General features: G+C 48.2%; 1 protein-coding gene across 6 annotated transcripts in view; it reads right to left on the bottom strand.

The window, feature by feature from the left end:
- Positions 1-18,069, bottom strand: part of RGS8 (regulator of G protein signaling 8) — a 41,912-nt gene extending 23,843 nt beyond the window's left edge. The window contains exons 1-2 of one of the 6 annotated variants that reach the window (XM_059412730.1): positions 17,701-18,069; positions 4,217-4,290 (exon numbers count right to left, since the gene is read on the bottom strand). In XM_059412730.1, coding sequence (XP_059268713.1) covers positions 4,217-4,290; positions 17,701-17,760 — 134 coding nt within the window. In that variant the 5' untranslated portion in view covers positions 17,761-18,069. Of the gene's footprint in view, positions 1-2,169; positions 2,299-4,216; positions 4,297-4,418; positions 4,598-4,630; positions 5,065-5,175; positions 5,335-5,409; positions 5,515-17,700 lie in introns of those variants that run through there. The other 5 variants (XM_059412732.1, XM_059412736.1, XM_059412735.1 and 2 more) reach the window with 5 other exon arrangements.
- Between the last annotated feature and the right edge of the window lie 298 nt (positions 18,070-18,367).

Here is an 18,367-nt window from a genome sequence, read left to right on the forward strand (position 1 = left end):
GAAGACAAAATAACAATCCACATTTCGCTCTCCCATCAGGAGGGCAGAGTAGCAGCAGCAGCTCCTAATTGCAAAGCCCCAGAAGTGGCGCCCGCACGGAGAGTAGAGGGTTGCCTGCGTAATACAGGAGTGCGTATCACAGCACCTCCCAGCACAAATGAAGTTTTCAGGCAAACTGATTGCGGCTCAGATGCTCCCTACTCATCCCCAAACCTGGGGATAAAGATGCGTGAACGGCTACAGAGCAGCAGACTAACACCTGTAGGGGAGGGCCCGAGCAGCTGGCACAATCAGCAGTTAAGAACCGGGCCCCTTTCTCCGTTCTTTTATTTACGTAACGAAGCTCTCATGCTCCTATTTTCTATTTTGGCTTCTCTCAATCAGCATGTTTAAAACTCTAACATGTATGTTTAAAATTCTCATATTTTCTTATTTTCCTAAAGACCAGACATTTACATGTTATCTGTTACGGAAGGTCCGATGAGGAATTACACTCTTTCTGACTTCCAACGTTAGCCCCTTTTTTCCTTTAACCAGAGATCAGCAAACTATGGCCATGCGAGATGCCCGTTTGTGCAAATAAAGTTTTACTGGAACACAACAACACCCATTTATTTACATACTGTCTAAAGCTGCTTTCCAGCATGAGGGTAGAGTTGGGTGGTTGCAACACAGACTGTATGGACCATAGAACTCAAAATATTTACTCTCTGGCCCCTGTTAGAGTAAGTTTACTGACCCCTGACCTTTAACCACGGCAGCTCCTCGCCTGGTGAGCAAAGGTCAGTGAGAAGAGTTGGGTGTAATCAAATCAGGACTGAAGCGTGACTTCTAAAAGGGCACAGCCACGTGTACACTGGGAACAATGTGCCACGGAAATAGTCCCAGAGACGTTATTCTCTGTGTGGAAAGAAAGTCCTTCCAGCCTGACTTTCCCCTCCCCCTGATTTGTGAATCCTGGGCCTGGGCAGGGACGCCAGAGGCCGTCCAATTCAATATCTTCCTGTCACTCCAAGTGGGTTTTCATCCCCGACCCAAGCTAGTTATTCACAGAAATCTTATCCAAGAAATGTCTACTGGGATGGTATTATATTTGGCAAGGATGGACAACATTTGTATTCCACAGCCCGTCTCTGAGCGCCTTTTAAAGCTGGAACATCCAAGTTCCCAGAAATATCCCCTCTCCTGCAGAAAACCGGGCCTGCCCGTCCTGTGCTCCCACCTCTTATCTCAGCCAGGCGCATGATGAAGCCATCGATTTTGTGACATTTCCAGACACTGGTGATAGCCATTCTCTCTCCTGCGATGGTGAGCATCCTGGCCACTCACTCTTATAAATCACAGGGTGCTCTGCCACCAGGCCATGTGAGAGCAACGGATTAAGGGCCCTTGAGTCACCACATTCCGTGAATTCAAGTCAAGGTCTTGCTTGGGCTGTACCAAGGCCAAAACCCAACTTCCCGCAAGCCAGTTCACTCCTTGGTGCCCCAGGATCCTCAATAACATAATAGTCAGGTCGAGGCCCCCAAGAACAATTAAGAGGACTTAAAAAAAAAAAACAGCAAATCCACACACGCCATCTAAAGACATTCCGCGGGGGCCCGTGTAAAGGGTATACTCGTTACCGAGACAATGGTGGTTCTCCCCAGTAGTCTGGAAAAATCTTCCACAAAAAATTCTTTGGGGCCCCATGGTTTTGATTTTCCATCTTGTGTAGCTGAGATCTGAATTATAACCTTGTTAGTTAGGTTTGAAATAACGGGAGCAGAAGTGAGAGTCAAAGGTTAAGGTTCCTTCAAAAGGAGGGAAGGAAGGAAGGAAGGAAAGAAAAGCAAAAAGAAGCAAGCTTGCCCTCATCTTTCTTCCCTGTTCCAGGACCCTACAGCCGCCCCTAATTGGTTCAATGCAAGCTCACACAAGGGCCCACCCCCTGAATCCTGCAGTCAATGGGAGGGTTTGGCCCTGAGGTAGGTTCTGCTTGCAAGGCCACAACCTTGCAAGAAGGGCACCAGGAAGGGGTGCACCAGCCGCACCGATGGCCCGAGGGAATGGACCACCCAAGGGAGTGGACGGCTGGGGCAGGCTCACGCGGGTGAGAAGCAAAGCGGAGGGGGGGAAGGGGCAGGGAGGGGGAAGGGCAGGGGCGGGGAGACAGGTGAGCATCATTACCTGCGTGGCATCAGTAAAGCGGCCATACAGGCACGCGCTTACGGTTAACCCTCTGGCCGGTGTGCAGGGACGTCAGGGCGGGAGATAGGACTGCGGGGCACAGGGATTTACCCTTTCGCGGCCTCTCACCTAAAATCAAAGAATCTGCTGTAAGAGGGGGGTGGCCCTCTCTGGTCTGACTGTGCTACAGATCCTCTCAGACGGCGTCTGCTGGCAGAATGCCTCCCCCGACACAGCCCCTCCCCACACAGGCCTGCTTGTCCTAAGGGAGGGTGACAGGCTAAGGGTGAGCCGGGAGGGCCTGCTGGCTGGATTCTATTGCTGCCTGTGGGTCAGGAGCATCTAGTTCCCCAAGAACTGCCCATGGACAGTGAAATGGGGCACGTGCCCCAGGGGAGGAAGGTTGGGGCCCGGCAAGCCAAAAATTTCTGTTCTCTTTGTCTCATTCCAGCAGGGCCCAAGTGACCAGCCAGCCACGGATGGGGGAGGGGGTCAGCACTTGCTCCAGAATTACTTGATTGGCTGCTCTTCTGATTCTCGCCTCCCTCTCAGGGAACCCATCCCGGAGCGTTGGGAGGGTGTGAGTAGGGGGGAAGGCTAGAGTAACTCCTAGGGAGACTTGTCAGGCCCCCTGGCCACTGCACAGGCCTGCTCCTTTTACAGGATCCCAGGCCCATGCTGGAAAAAATGAATATGCAAGCCACTCTCTCCTGCCCAGATGGAGGCCACCGACCTTCCTTCCGCAGCCTGGGGACTAGCCCGTTCCTGACCTGGAGCGTGGAGAACAGCAGGAAAGGGGATACTGAGGTTGAGGGCTTGGTGACTGATCATCTCTCTCCAGAGGGTCCCCTTTCTCAGTGCTTCAAACCCTTTGTTCCACAGAAATGATAGGAAGAAACACATGAAGAGAGCAGCCTATCCGTAAAGGGCTCCCCCGGGGAACCCTGACACCAAACATAGAATCCATTTTAAAAGAAACCTAATTTAGATAGATAAGGCCCCTACTCGATCTACTCCGTTTAAATTATTTTGCTATTACACAGAATGTTTCACAAAAACTTTTTTTTAAATACCTTCTCTAATAATACCAAAATTCATAAAATTAAAAGATTGCTTTGTTAAAACTAAAGATTAATAAACAAATACATAAAAATAGTTAGACTTTGTATCAAAGCTCATCCTCAAGGAGACTGAGCTCAGACTGACATTCCCTTAACCTTTGTCCTAACAGGGCATCCACCTGCCTGCCCAGGAGTCAGGAAATCGAAGCCTTTCCCAGTTTTAAGGTTCTCTTCCAGCTGCAAGAAATCACTGTTTGGGTCACCTATGCCTCATTTTCTCTTGCTCATGGTCTATATCACCGGAAGGAGGGAAAGCCCGTACCAGGGGCCCTTGTTACCCTAGTGCTGAACAGAACCAGGGATGGCTCCCCACAGACACAGCAGGCAAGGTCATTTGGGGCAGGCATTACCAGGCCTGCAGTCACTGCCTTGTCGCTCTTCCCGTTCCCACTGCTAGCTCACCCTGGCTTGCCGGGACTGCTTGCACGCCCGCCTCTCTCCCTCCCAAATCCCGTGCTGCCCACCACCGCCCCCCAGACCGTTCCCCATCCCTTCACTTAGCTCAGCCTTGACTTCAATTCAATCAGAGTCTGCAGGAGACTGTGGCCCCAGCTTCCTCATTCATCCCAGCACCTTGGGGGCTCTAATTCCATCTGGCCCTTGACTTTTGGTGGGGACGGAGTTTGGGGTCCCCAGAACCCGGGAAGGCCCATGGCAATGTGCCCTGTTAGGTGGACATCAAGTGACAGGTGACTCTGGGGCAGACAGGATGGCACATAATGGAAAGCGGGTACTCAAGGAAAAACAAAAAACAAAGGTTAAAAGCAAAGAGCAAAGATTTTTAAAGAGGGGAAGAGAAACTAAGAGTCTCAGCGGGGAGAAAGCAATCAAGATGCACGGAGAGGCAGGTTAATTAAATATGGATAATGCAATCAGCACACATGGGCACCTTGAAGAGCAAAGAGAAAAACAAATGCAGTACTCACTGTCTTTGACCAGTCCTCATGGCCTGCGGGTCTTTGCCAACTGGGTGGTCAGAGAGGCTGCGGGTTAAGGAGTTCTGGGGAAAGAGTAGATCTATCTTTTAGCAGTCAGATCCTTGCTGGGTGAAGAACACGCGTGCACGAATGCACGCGCACACTCGTGCGTGCACACACACACACACACACGCATGCATGCACAACACACCTCCCACCCCTTGAGCTGGGCAGCAAGCGGCCCCGCGGAAAGCTCTTCTCTCTGCTTGTCACATCCAGTAAATACTGAAGCAGCCTACACCCAGCGGGCGGCGGCTCAGCTCCCGGGCACAGTCTGCACGCCCGTGCTCGCTGGCAGGATGCAGGAGGTGCCCCTGAGCAGAGCTCTCCTGGCACTCCTCCCGTACCTTCCTCTTCACTAACCTGCTTCCTTGCTCTCGGGCTGCAGCTCAGGGAGAAGTCCCCACAGCCCAAAGCTGCCTCCCTCTGCACCCAGAGGCTATGCAGGGGGCAGCGAAGCCGTAGGTATTAACTCTTTCCGGCCACCGATGAGCTGAAAATCAAGTGTCCAGGGGGCCCTCTTCTAATGAGCTCTGCTGCTGGCTGAAGGCTGGTGCTGCTCAGGGAGCAGGGAGCATAAAGATCTTGCCCCAGACAGCTGCTGACAGCAGGAGCCGAGCCGAATCAAATCTCCTAATGAGCCAGGAGGAGGGGGGCTGTCTTGCTGGGTGTGATGTGATGTGATAAATGCAGAGAGCAAGAAAGCTACGGGGCAGGTCACACATCTACATTCCACCCCCTTTCTCCCAATTTCTATTGTGCTTCACTACCAAGCCAAACCACACAGCCCTGCAATTACCCCCTCTGCTACATCTCAGCTGTCCCCCTGACTCCGCAGAGGCATTTCCCCCCCCCCCCCACGTCTGTCTCTACTCCCACCCCCCAGCACCAAACACACCACTCCTCACTTCTTAATGAGAAATTTCCACCTCCTCTGCCTCCTCAAAACATGTACATTTCCAACTCTGTGCTCCTGGCTTTTCCTCCAGTGGAAATTCACCTCTCTCCCTCATCCATCACCTAGCAACTTCCCCCTGCTTGCATTCGTGATGGAGTGAGACTTTTCCCTTTGTTCTGCCCAATCGGTACATTATCCCTAATTTTTCTGTCTTCTGCAATTTTTTTCTTCCAAACCACCTTACCCACATGGATCTTGACACTGCCTGTTTCAGTTCCAGAAGGAGGGCTGTCTCTTCCTGCTTGCCCTAGTACGGTAGTTCTCTGAGTATGGTCCCTGGACCAGCAGCGTCAGCATCACCTGGGAATGTGTTAGAAATGCAAATTCTCGGGCCCCACCCCCAGACCTAGAGAATCAGAAACTCAGGGGACAGAGCTCAGCCTCCCAGGTGATTCTGATGCGTCTGAAGTTTGCAAATCCCTGCCCTGGGACAAAGCATCCCTTCTCCCCATTCCACTCTAGTCTCCTGCTCCCACTCAGGAACTAGCTCCAAATGCACCTAACCTTTACCACAAGTCATTTTGGATACCCAGAAGGTGACATTTGCTGGAGGCATCAGAAATCTCCAGGGAAAGTGATGGCTTGATACTAAAAATATTAGATTGCATTTGTTTAACCTCCTATAGCGTAGAAAGCATATTCTTGTATTGTTATCAACTACTCAATTCCAGAGCCGGAGAGGTTATTATTATCCCTGAGTTACAGATGAGAAAATTGAGGCAACTCAAGAACCAGATTTGTTTTCTCAGAACTCTTACAGTGGAGCTCTTCCCACCACGTCATGCCGGGACCCAGAATTCCTGGCAGATCTACTGGTGGCATGACCTGTATTCCCGCAGTCTGCCGCAACCCCACACTGCGGGATGAGGGGATGAAATAAAAAGTCTGATGCTGCCTCCACAGTGACTCATTGTCTCTCTCGCAAAGTGTCCACAGTGTGCCTCTGTTAGGTAAAGGGAACTTAGTGTTATGAAATGAGACGCCAAAGAAATGTTTCCCATTCTTTGGAACCCCTGCTTTGCATGCTGATGTTAGCGAATCCTTTGCTTCTGGATATTTTATTCATACACTGCACTGTACAAAACAGGTTCAGAGTTAAACGGGGAATAAAAGCCCACTGACAAGCACTTCCCTGATCCAAGACTAGGTTCTATGGTAAGGTGGAGCCTCTCCAATTCATGCACAGAGCCATTGTCCAACAAGCCCTCGTTATGTGCCAGGCATGGGGCTAAACCTGCACCACTGTTTACTTAACTCTCGCAACAAACTTCCAAGACTGACATCTTTATCAACCCCATTTTACAGACGGAGAAACAGAGGCAAGCCAGTTACAGTGGCAGAGCGGGTGCCTGCTACCAAACTTCCTGTTCCCAACGCTTGCTCTGCCCTTTGCTTTAACACAAAGGTGGTATCCTCACGGGACTCCTTGTCCGGTGCTGAAATGGTGAGATAAAGGGCCCCTCCAAGTCTCATGCTGTCCCATCTGGCAACCGGGATTGAAAGGCATTGAGGAGATAGGGCAGGGCTGCAGAGGGACCCAAGTCTCAGATGGAGGCTGACTAATATTAAGGCATTGGAATCTTCAATTAGCTTTTGGAAAAATAATATGGTCATAGGAAGTCAATAAACCAACCCGAATGTTTAAGGAAAGATAAAATCATTAACAAAGTTTCAAGAAAGAGCAGGAATATGAAGAGCAGAGAGACAAGAGTATGCGGACGTGCATCCGGCACGAGTAGAAAGAAAAAATTAAGACTATTTTTTTTAACCGAAATGTTCCTGAACACCAAAACGTAACCACACAGCACCCTAGTTTGAGAAGCACAGACCTAGGACTGGCCCCCTCTCAGGGGAGGCCTCTAAGTTAAATCTTCCTTTCCATAGAGGCAGGTGCATAAGGAATTCCAGGTGCTGGGCAGGGGCGGGGTGGGGAGGCTGAGATGAAGCGGAACGGAGAGCGTAAGCTTTCTGGCATGGTCTCCTTTCCTGAAGGAGAGAGATACGCAAAGGCAAGCAGGCTGGAGTGCTAGTGAGAAACGCACTCGTCTCCTTGGACTCTGTGTCCCAGGACTTCTAGCCCTGGCCCAGGAATACAGAGCTCTAGATTCTTTTCTCGTTACTACTCCTGAGTTTCTGGCTGGAGACTGGGCACGGGACATCTCCGCTGGCGGTGACACATGGTTTTTCCCAGCCAAACAGGCATTACGAGCCCTGCTCTGGCTTCCCAGGCCGCCCCACACACCTCAGCCCTTCCCGTTCTTGGTTTGCTCCTCCTGGGAAACCCACCCTTCCCAGGCCTGGGCTGCTGCATCTCTCTGGCCCTGATGCTCACTCCTGCCTCTCATGAGCTCCAGACTGGCTTTTCCAGGGGACAGCTAGACAATTCCATCCTTCCCAGACTCTGCAGATGCAACTGTGTCGGAAACACCACTTTGCCCTCCGAGTCTTCCCTTCCTGCCGGGCTCCCCCTGCTTCTTCATGAAATGACTGTCCTAGTCCCTCGGGGTAATGAGTGTAGGTATTTCTGGTTTCTTTTTCTCTATTGCCCTGTTGAATTGATTTTTAAAACTTATCTTTATATTTCTGAAACACTTCTCAATTTTATCCGCCCCCCCATCCATTGACCCGGCCCCTCGGAGGTTACCGGGCACCTCCCATGGTGTATGCCTCATCCACCCCCTCCTAAGTAGCTGATTTTCCTGCCCCCATGTCATCGCCTCCCCATCCCCATTAACCTCCCGGCACACTACACTACTACCAGAGTTACCCACCGATCAGGTACCATAAATGGTCCATCGAGTAATTTTTGATGGACTTCATGGTAATGATTTGTCCTGCCTGAAATTCTCACAATTTTAGCTATCCAGTCTTGTATCCCATTGTGCATACACACATGCACCCACACACCTGATTCTCCATTGCCCCCTCTGCCCAAAATGTTCCCCCTGCCCCCCTCGATCTGCCTCTTTTTTTTTTTTTTTTAAGATTTTATTTATTTATTTGACAGAAATCACAGGCAGGCGGAAAGGCAGGCAGAGAGAGAGAGAGCAGGAAGCAGGCTCCCCGTTGAGCAGAGAGCCCGATGCGGGGCTTGATCCCAGGACTCTGGGACCATGACCTGAGCCGAAGGCAGAGGCTTTAACCCGCTGAGCCACCCAGGCGCCCCTCGATCTGCCTCTTAACTCCCAATTCCTTCTCTAAACCTAATACCTTCAAGATAAAAATTCTCCTTTCCAAAGCTTTTCAGAACGGTCTCAAGAAGAAGGAATCCCTCCATTCGAATACCACCACACTGCTGCGTGACTCTCTGACAGTCCATAACATAGTCTGTAGGTTATCCTTGTGATTTATGTTTTCTGATCCTCCCAAATGACTACGTATTCCATGAAGACTCTATGACTTACTCCCTTGCTATCAATTCTCATTGCTTTGTATGAAGCAGGTGTTTAATAAATGTCAGCTGCATTTGATTTTGAGTTCATGAAAAAAATCTGAAAAATCACTGAGGATTTCTTATGGAGGAAACATGTTAGACTTCCGCGGTCTCTGGGTCAAGTCTGAAATCGGTCTGATGCTAATGACTCTCGGGGCAGCAGCATGGGTACCTAAGGCATTTGGAAACTATTGTTCCCCACAGCCCGGTTAGGGCAGGCTAGAATTAATCAAGAGCAAAAGGAGTACCTGGCATTGTCACACAGGCCACAAAAATGTAATTAAATTGAAGATAAAGGGAATTAAAGTCTGCAATATAATATTTTTAAAAGCCATGTTAGTAGAGGTGGAGGTTTATTGCCAAACGCCCCCTGTGTGGTTATTTAATCAACATACCACCTAGGACAGTACCATATTAAAAGCTTTTAATAAAACAGTCATTCAGATATTAGATTTGAATTCTGGTCAGCATGCTAAAGCTCTTCCACAAATCTTTTAAAAGCAATTTCCACTTTGTAGCTTCCTAGTAACAGCAGAAACATGAATCAACATATGCTGCATTGATTTGGGGTTTCCATGGAGACTGGAAGGACACAGGGAAAGGAAGGACAGAAAGAGGCCACTCGGCCCAAAAATCTACTAAAAAAAAAAAAAAAAAAAAAAAGTCTCGATTTCATTCCTCTGAGTATTAACAGCCTCATTTCCTGCTCATCAGTTCGAGCATCCGGATATTTAATTTGTAATAAGTCTGCTCAACTTCTCACAAGGAACATCAGAAGGGTAGTGGAAAGAAGTCAGCAGGCAAAGGTGTCGGCCCATGAGGTTTGCCAAGAGAACTGAACAAGCGCAGGAACTGGAATGGGAAGAAAGGGCCTCTGGTCCTAACTCTGCCATTAACTAGATCTGTGATGCTAACTACCTTAACTAGCTCTGTGATGCTAACTACCTTAACTAGCTCTGTGACACTAACTACCTTAACTAGCTCTGTGACGCTACTACCTTAACTAGCTCTGTGACGCTAATTACCTTAACTAGCTCTGTGACAATAACTACCTTAACTAGCTCTGTGACGCTAATTACCTTAACTAGCTCTGTGACAATAACTACCTAAACTAGATAGCTATGCAATCACTAACATGATGAAGAGCTCTGAATTTCAATTTCCTCTTCTGTAAAACCTACAATTACCTGCCTATTTCTCAGAATGGTTATAAGAAAGTAATGAAAGTGTCTCTGGGAAGGAAAATGATTTGCAAATTCTAGTCCACTGTATACCCTACCACGGTCGGTCCCCACTTATGACCGTTCCACCTATCAGGGTTCCCTTATGATTGTCTGACTTGACCATGGTGAGAAAGTGATACACATTAAGTGGAAACTACACTTTGAATTTCGCCTTTTGCTCTTCTTCCCAGGCTGGTGATATGTGGCGATCTCAGGATGCTCTCTGGTGATACAGCTCCGTGGCAGCGAGCCTCAGCTCCAATCAGCCACCTGATCACCAGAGTCAACAACTGATACCCTTACAACCACCCTGTACACTTACAACCCTGCCGTTTTTCACTTTCAGTGCAATACTCAATAAATTACAGGAGATATGCAACACTTTATTTTAAAATAGCCTTTTCTGTTAGCTGATTTTACCCATCGATAGCTAATGTAAGTTTTCTGAGCATGTTTCAGGTAGGCTAGGCTGAGCTATGATGTTTGGTAGGTTAGGTACATTAAATGCATTTTCAACTTATGATATTTCAACTTAGGATATTCAGCTTATGATAAGTTCTTCAGGACATAACCCCATCCTAAATGGAGGAAAATCTGTGTTACGTTCTGTGATGCTCTGAGCTTCTCTTTAAAGGGAATTTTGCCAACAAGCAAGTATATGCAAAAAAAATTTTAAAAAGAGAAAGAGAGAGATTGCTGAGTTAGTGGTAAGTAGACTGACCTGGAAAAAAGAAGAGTGAGTGACCAGGCTGAGTTTCCATCCCCACTCTGTAATCTGCCAGATCTGTAACTATAGCAAGTTACTCTCCTTGAGTCATTTTCATCACAGGTAAGAGGAAGATCACAGCACCACTGCCGTAGGCTTGTTAAAGGATTGTTATACAGCTTCACTGAGGGATTCAAGCAATGCTTGGCAAATGGCAAATGAGTGTTTAGTGTGAGCCAGTCATATTAGCTATCAGCTTCGTCATCTGTAAAATGGGAATTAGAAATCCTGCTCCTTCCCTACTTCCCATAGATTATTTGGTTGACACCTGCTCAACTAGTTGATAAACTGCTTTGGAAAGTGTACTAAATAAATACAATGTTATTATTTAAAGATTCATGTTTACTATCTGCTAGCAGAGGTGAAACAAAAGTGAAACACGTTTGGGAGGATTTTCAAATGTCTAGGCGTCTAGGCGTAGAGGGGGTGACAAGTGTCTCTGCTACCTTCTTCATTGTCTCAATCCATCATTTGTCTCCTTGCTACTCACTGCAGCCTTTCCTTTTTTCTCCCTCTTTTCTCTCTTTACTATCTTTATGCTTCTCCTTTTAAGTGTGTCTAGAAGGAATTTTAAAATTAAACTTCAGAGACTTTGGATTCTAAACGGAAATTGTTCCTTAGGCCTCCTAAGTTAAATGGCACATGAAGATGGGGCAAAACGACACAAAATCAGGAGACATTATAGGATTATAGGAATTACAGGACTGTCTCTCCAACAGTGGTCAGCAGCGTTGGATATATATCTATGTATTTAAAGAAACACATCAACCAAATGTAGTATGTGGAATATATTTTGGATCCTGATTCGAATTTAAAACCATAAAAAAAATATCATGAGATAATTTGGGGAAATTTGAGCACTGATTAGATATTGCTATTAGTATGATATCGACATTGAGGTTATTTTTTTTCTTAAGCAACTTTTTACTTAGAGATACATTCTGAAATATTTAGAACTGAAATGCTATGCTGTCTGCAAATTGCTTCAAAATCATCTAGGCTGGGAAGCAGGAGGTAGTGCACAGATGCTCATTGTTCTATTTTCTTGACTTGTGTATATTTGAAATTATGCATAAAAATGTTATAAATAGTATGACCATTGACAATATGTGCTTCAGTAAAATGAGCCTACAAAGTGTAAACTTTTAGTGTAAGGAAACCGAAATATAGAAAGAGGCAATTTGAATGGGGTATTTATTTCCTGTATTGTAAGTTTTCTTCTCCATGAATAAATCCATTTTCAGAAAAGCCTTTTATTTGACTTCCAGGAAGCAGGTGCCAAAATCCGTAGAGGCTTAGAATGGGTATGACTCTTAGATATCACCTACAGAAATTAAATTTTAAAGAATTTGCCCAAGATCACATTTTTAAGGCACGGCCAGGACTCCAGCCCAGAGCTCCAGGGATAGAATCCCACTACATCCTTTCTTCCACTCCCGAGTTGCCCACCCGCACATCTGGAATCTGGAATCTAGGGCGGCAGACGAGGCTGCAAACGATGATCTGTTTGTTTACCTCCTCAAACCTTCTCCATTCCTGTTGTCATCGAGCCTTAAACAGCAAACTTGGTTTTTCTGAACGAGCTTTCCAGAGACCAGCAGCTGAGGGGCAGGAAGCCACAGCACAGGGACAGACAGAGCAACAAGCACGATCCTCCACACCCCCAGCCTGATCTGTTTCACCAAGATAATCAAGCCCTCAAGTATGAGAAATTTCAACCTCTCTCCCTGTCTCCTCTCCTGCGAGTCTATCCAAATTTACACACAAGCTTACTTCCTACCCACCACTCCCAGATGTGTCTACTCCAGGTAGATCCTTTCTCCTCTGCACTTCAGCCCCTCTTCCCACCTGCCTGGCTTCACCAACCCTTTATCTTTATACTCTGTCCTTCCCCCCATGCTATTCTACATTTACAAATAAAAATACTTTCATTCAAAAAGAATTCTCCCTGGGGGTAGGCGAGGGGTCCTCATATTGTCAGGAAAACTACCCAAAACATTTCCTGTTTCCCTAGTTCCGACCCTTTCATCAGACCTTTACACTTCGACTTCCATCCCTACCATTTTGCTGAAAGAGCGACCTCTATATTGTGAGGCTCAGCGGTCCAACGGGCCTTACCCTTATGGGGCTGTTAGCTTCATTTGTCACGGTGACCGTTCAGGCCAGGCACCTCCATCCCCTTGACCTCCTTAGCCTTACACTCTCCTAACTGGTCTTCCCGTGGGTCTCTTTTGCTGGCCCCTCCCCTGCTCCCCCATAATGCTGACATTCTCCTGCCCTCCAGTCTTGGCTTCCTGCACTTTTCTCCTTAAATGCTCCTGGGAAATCTCATCCTTGCTCAGAGTCCCAACCGTATCAGGTATTCTGATCATTTCTGAATATATTTTCCACTAATTCCAGACCGTCTTCTAATTATATAAATTGTCATGGCCCGTGGATTGCTGAACATACCCCCTCCGGTATCCCACAGACACAACAAATATACATTCATCTAAAAATCGAGAACACAATCACCCCTTCTTTTCCTGACCCATTCTATCCCCCAGCCCCCTGTCACCTCACACACACATACAAATCTTCTTCCTCTGGAATTCCTGGTGTCAGTTTCTGACACCACCATCCACTGAGTAACTCAAGCCCGAAATAGGGGAGTAATTAGACAGGACTCCTTTTCTCTCATCTCCTAGAGTCAGCCAATTACCAAATCACACTGATTGAATCTCCCTGGCAGTTCTCACATCTGTCCCCTCCTCTCCATTCTTACTAGTACTGCTCTGCTCCATGTTCTGCTCCATGGTTCCTGGTTCCTACTTTCATTGTCTTTGGTCTCTGTGATCCAGACACGCTTCTCTACATCAGAACATGCCGTGATTAGGTACCCACAACTCTCTTCTCCTAACTGGACTCTTAACCCCACCAAGGGCAAGAAAGTGGGCTCATTCATTCATTCACTCATGCATTCATTCATTCATACATTTATTCAGCTAACATTTAGGTATCTCCTGAGTGCCAAGCGGCGTACCAGGCATAGTACATTATCTATGCAAACACTGCATACATGAAAGCTATATTTTTCATCTCTGCATCTCCAACATCTAGCACAGTGCCTGGTACCAAGAAGATGCTCCACAAATGTTTGTTGAACATAACTGAGCCAGCCAGTGGACAGATGAGTGAGACCATGTTTACAGCAGGATGCTGGCAGGGAGAGGACGGTGGACAGGCGAGTGAGATCATGTTTACAGCAGGATGCTGGCAGGGAGAGGCAACTTAAAGTCATAGACACGGCATAGGCTCCAGCGTCTGGTGACAAGGGTTCAAGTTCCAACTCTGCCCATTCATGGCTGGGTCATCTTGGCTGAAGACCTTGCTTTGTTATCTATGAAATCAGAATTCCTAAGGCCATGCCAACCTCCTGTTGCGTAAGCAAACATGGATTGTGCATTACTCAGCGTCATGAAAACATGAAGTCATATTGACAGCATCTTAGTCCTAGAAAGCAGGGGCCCAGCACCAAATGGGGGCGGGGCTGGAGGCTGCAGAGGAAGGGGCGGCAGGCCCGAGAATCGGAAGCAGCAGGACCTCGTTCTCAAAGCCCTGGGGCTGCGATGTCAGTACGAGGGGCCATCATAATTGCAGTGTGGCTCTCTCCTATCTCACAGTGCCAGGGCACTGGCTATCAATCTCTTCCCCTCCTGAGGCAGGCACAAAAGCTTTACCACTTGCCATCAGGGTCTACAGCTGTGGGCAGAAAGCAGCTCCAGCACTCTCCCCGCCTCTGAATATAAAACAAGCTCTTGCTAATCCTCCATTTTCAACGACTTTAGCCTTCCTCCCAGCTCCATTCTGGCCAGCCACTTAGAGTCACACAAAAAGGAAACTCCATAGCCATCAGACCAGGGATGGGCTCTGGCCCTGGTGCAGCAGGCTAGTGGTGGGAAATAGTGGAGTGGAGTCTGGGCCACCTCCAAGGACAGATCTTGCTCTGGGATCTGCTCCTCCCTGCACAGAGCCCTCAGGGAGTGGAGGTGACTCGCTTTTGTGCCTGTGCGGGGTGCACATTAATGTCTGCACTGGGGGCAGGGGGAGGGGCCGGGGCTGTGTGGGTGTGCTCTGATGCACACAGATGCTGAGCAAATTCTGACATGTTTCCTTGGGAGACAAGGCCTGGTAGGAAGGTAGGAATCTACCTTAAGCCACTCAGCTTTTCGGAGGCCTTCTTCCTTCTTGGACATTTTGTTGAAAACCTCAAAAGCCTTTTGGAAATTCCATACACAGCACACTAATAAAGGCCCTGATGGGAAGGCTGATGCTGTCCAGACAGTGAAAAATTTCCTGATCCCTGAGGCAGAGACAGAAGCAAGGAGCATTTCTGGAGATGGAGGTGTTTGGACAAAGAGGAAATTAAAAAGCACAAAACAGAGAGCCTGGGATCAGATGGGCAGCACAAAAACACTAAGCCATAAAGTTATTATGCACAGCAAAACTCAGGTTTACACGGCGCAGTCACAACCTACAATAGCTTTCACTTCTCTGGCTGAATTTGACCAAGTTTCTTAGCCTCCACGAGCCTCAGTTTGCTCTGGGAAGTTGAGAAGATGAAACAGCATAGTGCAGGGAAAATACCTAGCTCTGGTAATGGAGCTACCACTATTCCTTTTAGAGGTATTCCTTTTGGAGGTAAGCTGAGTGCTTGTTCCTGTGCCCATTTTACAAACCACAAAAGCAAAGCTGTCCAACAGCCCTAGGGAAATTTGAAACCAGGACCCCCAGGGTTTTCCCTACTTTACACACATTTCAGCAGACTCCGTTGCTGCTGCATACCCATCACTGAAATCCTCATTTGGAGGATTTTTTTTTTTTTTTTAATGGAAATATGATGGGTTTCGGTCAGCCATCCAACCACATTCTTACTCAATCCCCTGGGACTACCTCGCGTTTGGGAAATGGTTATCATTAACCAAGCAACCATGATCTATAGGTCAGAGTTAACCGACCCATGAAAGAAAGATCTTGACCTCAGTAAGAGATTTAATTCAGTTAGACAACGATCATGAGAAAGTTTTCAGGGGCATCTGGGTGGCTCAGTCAGTTAAGTCTGCCTTCAGCTCAGATCATGATCCCAGGGGCCTGGGACTGAACAGTGCATCGGGCTCCCTGCTCACCTCAGGCGGAAGGGGGGGGGCCTTCTCCCTCTCCCTCTGCCTGCCCCTCCCCCTGCTTGTACTCTCTCACTCTCAAATAAACAAAATAAATGAAAAAGGGGGGGGGCAGAAAAGAAAGTTTCAGATTCTTCGTGTGTTTGGCACTGGGTGAAATTAAAGAAAAAAAGTGCCTGTCGGACCAGGTTCCTTGGGGCAGCTTACCAATGCCTGGCCACAGTGGGCTACAGGGCTCTCTACAGACTCCAATCCCTGCTCACCCCAGACCTATCGACCTACTCTGAAGATTGAGCAGAGAGCAAATGGTTAATAAAAGCTAGTTTACTGGATTGATTGGGTGCTCACGGGGCTATCATTTCCAAAATAATAAGAGCCATCAATAGCATCATAAATATCACATTGTGCGTTCACAGTGTTGAGATTTCCCCAAACATGTATAGGCTCTCAGGATAACAGCTGTCTCGCTGCCCCACTTTCTAGCACCCCCCCCCCATCTTCCAAGAAAACCCTCAAGGTTTCCAAATCTGTAGGAACAAATAATCCAAAAACAGCCCCAGTTGCAGGCTGGGGTAGGCCTTCCTTACTTCACTAGGTTGAAAGCACCCCAAGATCAAGACTTAGAAGGACCTGAAAGCCTGTGTGTGTGAAACAATGCATTGAGAGTGAGTGGCTCTAACACAGAAAGCGAAAAGCCGCTCTCCTCCTCCACGCCTTCCAAAGGTCACTACCAACACAGCCCTCAGAAGGACCCATTTAGCTGATGCCAGGGACTCGTCACCTCCTGTAAGTGGCAAATGTGCCCTCAACTCACTGCTTAGCAATTGGTGACCTGCCCCCCCCCAAATAAATAAATGGTAGCTATGTATGGAAATGGATGTTAACCACATTTGTTGCAGTGATCACTTTGCAACACATACATACATCAAATCATTATGTCATACACCTGAAACTAATATAATGTTACATATCAATTATATTTATATTTTTAAAAAAAAGAATGCTTGCCCCAGAAAGTCTAGTGTTAAGAATATGTCTAAGAAAACAATCTGGAAGGTAAGCTAAATTTTAACTATGATGTTATTTCAGCATTGTATATAATAATAGAAAAAATCTTTTTAGTTAAAATAAAATAAATCGGCGACCTGCCGATGGTTGTTAGTTCACTTGATGGTGGGGAGCCTTTCACAATGTCTCTGTGTATCAGATCGTCACATGGTACTCTTGAAACATCTCCCAATTTTGTCAATTACGCTTCCATAAAGCTGGGAGCGGGGGGGGGGGGACACAGAAGAAACTGGTGACCTCAGATGTACTTTAAATCTCCCTCCACTCATTGGGATAGTGAGATCTTCTGCACCGGCATGTGTCACCGGGGTTAGTCACCAGCAACGCTGGAGACCTGCATGCTGAAAAAACAAAACAGATGCCGTGGGCAGCCAGACTGCTGGGCAGGCAATCCACTGAAAACAGCAGCAGAAAAGACATGAATGGAACGAAAAGAGACAGTGTCAGAGTCCAGATAGCAAACTACAATATTCTCAGAGCCTGCAGGGATCTGAGGGAAGAAACTGCATCTCTCCAGGGCCAGAAAACAGGTTTCAGGGGACCTGGGGAGTTAGGACTGAGGAGAAGGGAGAACAAAAAAAAAAGAACCTTTGCAGCTTGGCACCCACTGAGTGGGAAGAATGGCAAAGTCCTGCACTTCGTGCTCCTGGCGGGGGTGACAGGCTTGCCCCCGCTGCAGAGCTCTGTGAGAGAATGAACGAGGACCCATGGGAGGACAGTGCCTTTTCTGCCCCGAGGTGCCCTGCCCTTCTCACAAGACCGAGGCTGGGGATGGCCAGTCCAGGGAGCCCTCCAGGCCCTGCTGGAAGGAGCAGCTCTCTCTTACCTGTCTGGCAGTGGCAGCGCAGCAGGGAAGGTATGGCTGGCCCCAGCCCCAGCTGGGCATGGTTCGGTGAGGCCCTGAGTGATAGAGTCAGCCACCTCCCGGTACAGGGGAGAAGGTGGCGGAGGGCAGCCCCCCTCACCTCAGCGCCCCTAGGAGAGCTGCCGCACCATGCCGCTCGCGCTCGCGTGGCTCCCCGCTCCCGCTGGCTCTGCTCGCCTGGGGCTTTGCATCTCATGAACGGGGAAAGAGCGAGCGGGCGGCGAGGGAAGGGGGTGGGGAAGCGGGGGGAGGGAGAGGGGCACTCTGACAGATGATGCGCAGAGTCGGGGGAGGACCGAAGCCTCGAGCAGGATGGCACTGCCTTGTGTGGCTCTCCCGCTGACAGCTCGTCACGGAGGGGCCGGCTGCTCTGGAAAATTCAGGGAGAGGCAGAGAGCAGAGGGGGCGGCAGAGCCGGCAGGTGGGGAGGGAGGAGGTCCCCAGATTGTGCAGGGGGAAGGAGGTGACGTGGGGTAACTGGCACAGGAGAGAGAGGATGACCTGCTTTGGCTCAAAAACAGACCAGGTTGGAAACATCCCTTCATGAGGCGGTGTGGGGGAGATACCGGAGCACCATATTCCTGGCCTGCCTTCAAGGTGGTCTCTATCCCCTTCCAGAGCCAACCAG

Source organism: Mustela nigripes, chromosome 10 (assembly GCF_022355385.1).
Source record: "Mustela nigripes isolate SB6536 chromosome 10, MUSNIG.SB6536, whole genome shotgun sequence".
In the NCBI taxonomy this organism is placed as follows: Eukaryota; Metazoa; Chordata; class Mammalia; order Carnivora; family Mustelidae; genus Mustela; species Mustela nigripes.